General features: G+C 45.2%; 1 protein-coding gene across 1 annotated transcript; it reads right to left on the bottom strand.

Annotated features, from left to right (window-relative positions):
• Nucleotides 1-598: 598 nt before the first annotated feature.
• Nucleotides 599-1,711, bottom strand: LOC141617492 (uncharacterized). Its single transcript, XM_074434694.1, has one exon. It carries the CDS (start codon nt 1,656-1,658, stop codon nt 840-842), a length of 819 nt encoding a protein of 272 aa, XP_074290795.1. The 5' UTR covers nt 1,659-1,711; the 3' UTR covers nt 599-839.
• Between the last annotated feature and the right edge of the window lie 277 nt (nt 1,712-1,988).

The following is a 1,988-nucleotide window of genomic DNA, read 5'->3' as shown; positions in this document are numbered from 1 at the left end:
TTGAAGTATCATATTTTTCTTATTATTTTGAAAGTGAGATAATACTAAAGCTGACAAGCTTGGCCCGAGCGACCCGACCTGAACCCGATCCGATATGGCATCGATTAAGTTGAATACTGGGCTTAATATTCATCTAAATGAAAGCAATTTAGTATTTAGGTTGATACGTTTAACTTAATAATGAAGTAGCTCAACCAATTAATGGTTGAATATTAAACTTAATGGTGATTCACCCCCAAACCCAACCGACCTAATAGATCATTTAACCCGCTCCCATAATGACTCGACCGAACCAGACTCGGTGCGAAAGGGTATGTTGAATCGACATGAGCCGAACTTGATATGACCCGAGTACCCGACTCGAAGTCCAAACCCGACCCGACTGGCCCGATTGCCACCTCTAGATAATAACATGGGTAATACTAAAACTCGGTGACACTGAGATAATTTAAGTAAACAACGATATTTTTTCATCTTAATTTTTGAAAAATAACTCTTTTTATACCTCGGTCCGCGGGAATATTGTTATTCATTTTTAAAATTTTAATATCCAAACGTAACCTTTTCAACTAAGATCTCCATACTCTTAAGAGACCAATAAGAGGAAAACATTCCGATATCACTTTTCTTTTGAGGAAAACAAATTACACACTTGTAAGTTTTAAGCATAGTACGGAATATTATTAAGCACAAGTGTGGTCATTATGCTGAAGGAAAGACGAATATATGAATGCTTAAACAAGCAAATAAATGCTTGACAACGTACGTGCAAATTGTAAACATGAGATTCTCTTCGGTCATCGTATAACTGATATGTTGCACTTGTATAGGTATATTATTCATGGTAATCCACCTCCAATCCCGCTACCACCACCGACACCTCCACCAAATCCACCACCAGAACCTCCACCAAGACCGCCACCATGGCCTCCACCTCCACCAAATCCACCACCACCTCCGGCTCCTCCACCTAGTCCACCACCACCTCCAGCCCCAGCTCCACCACCAAACCCAGCACCGCCTCCTGAACCAGCTCCTCCACCAAGTCCACCGCCACTACCTCCACCGCCTCCACCTCCAAAACCACCACCACCTCCAGCTCCTCCGCCTAATCCACCCCCAAGTCCACCTCCACTACCAGCACCACCACCAAATCCAGCACCACCACCTGAACCAGCTCCACCGCCAAGTCCACTACCTCCGCCTCCACCAAGACCTCCACCACCTCCACCTCCAAGACCACCACCGGCTCCTCCACCTAATCCACCACCAGATCCGGCTCCACCACCAAATCCAGCACCACCGCCAGAACCAGCTCCACCACCAAGTCCGCTACCCCCGCCTCCACCAAGCCCTCCACCACCTCCACCTCCAAGACCACCTCCGCCTCCAAGACCACCACCAGCTCCTCCTCCAGCACCAGCTCCTCCTCCAAATCCAGCTCCTCCTCCAACACCCGCGCCTCCTCCAAGGCCACCACCGCCTCCGCCACCAAGCCCACCACCTCCACCTAGGGCGCCTCCGTGGTGGCCTGAGAAGAATTTCTCATCTTCAAACGATGATTGAGTGCTCACAAGATTCCTAGCACTAGTAGTTGTGTAAACTGCTAGGGCACCAACTAAAAAACATAACAAAAACTTACTACCAGTGGAAGTCATTTTCTTAAGACTTTTGTGTGATGATTTGAGATGAGATGTAAAGGATCGAAAGAGGGGATTATATAGTGATGGTTTGATTAGGAGTACGTCAAAACAGTTGAGAAACTTATAAATGCATGCATGTTATGTATGTCTCAATTCATCAGTAAACCGTGTCTTAACCCTTTAATGCCTTCAACTGCCTAGTTTGAAAAACTAAACTTCAATCTAAGCTGGATTGATTAGCCTTACTTCAAATTAATAGATATGTTTGACCTAATTGGGACCGTATGTTTCTATTATTACCCTTATTATTATTATTGTACACTTTTATAGTTGACTAAAATGAAA

This window comes from Silene latifolia, chromosome X, assembly GCF_048544455.1.
Source record: "Silene latifolia isolate original U9 population chromosome X, ASM4854445v1, whole genome shotgun sequence".
In the NCBI taxonomy this organism is placed as follows: domain Eukaryota; kingdom Viridiplantae; phylum Streptophyta; class Magnoliopsida; order Caryophyllales; family Caryophyllaceae; genus Silene; species Silene latifolia.
This window is presented reverse-complemented; position numbering and strand designations above follow the sequence as displayed.

Excerpts from the sequence above, each read along its gene's own strand:
- LOC141617492 (XM_074434694.1), bottom strand. The coding sequence starts at position 1,658 with ATGACTTCCACTGGTAGTAAGTTTTTGTTATGTTTTTTAGTTGGTGCC.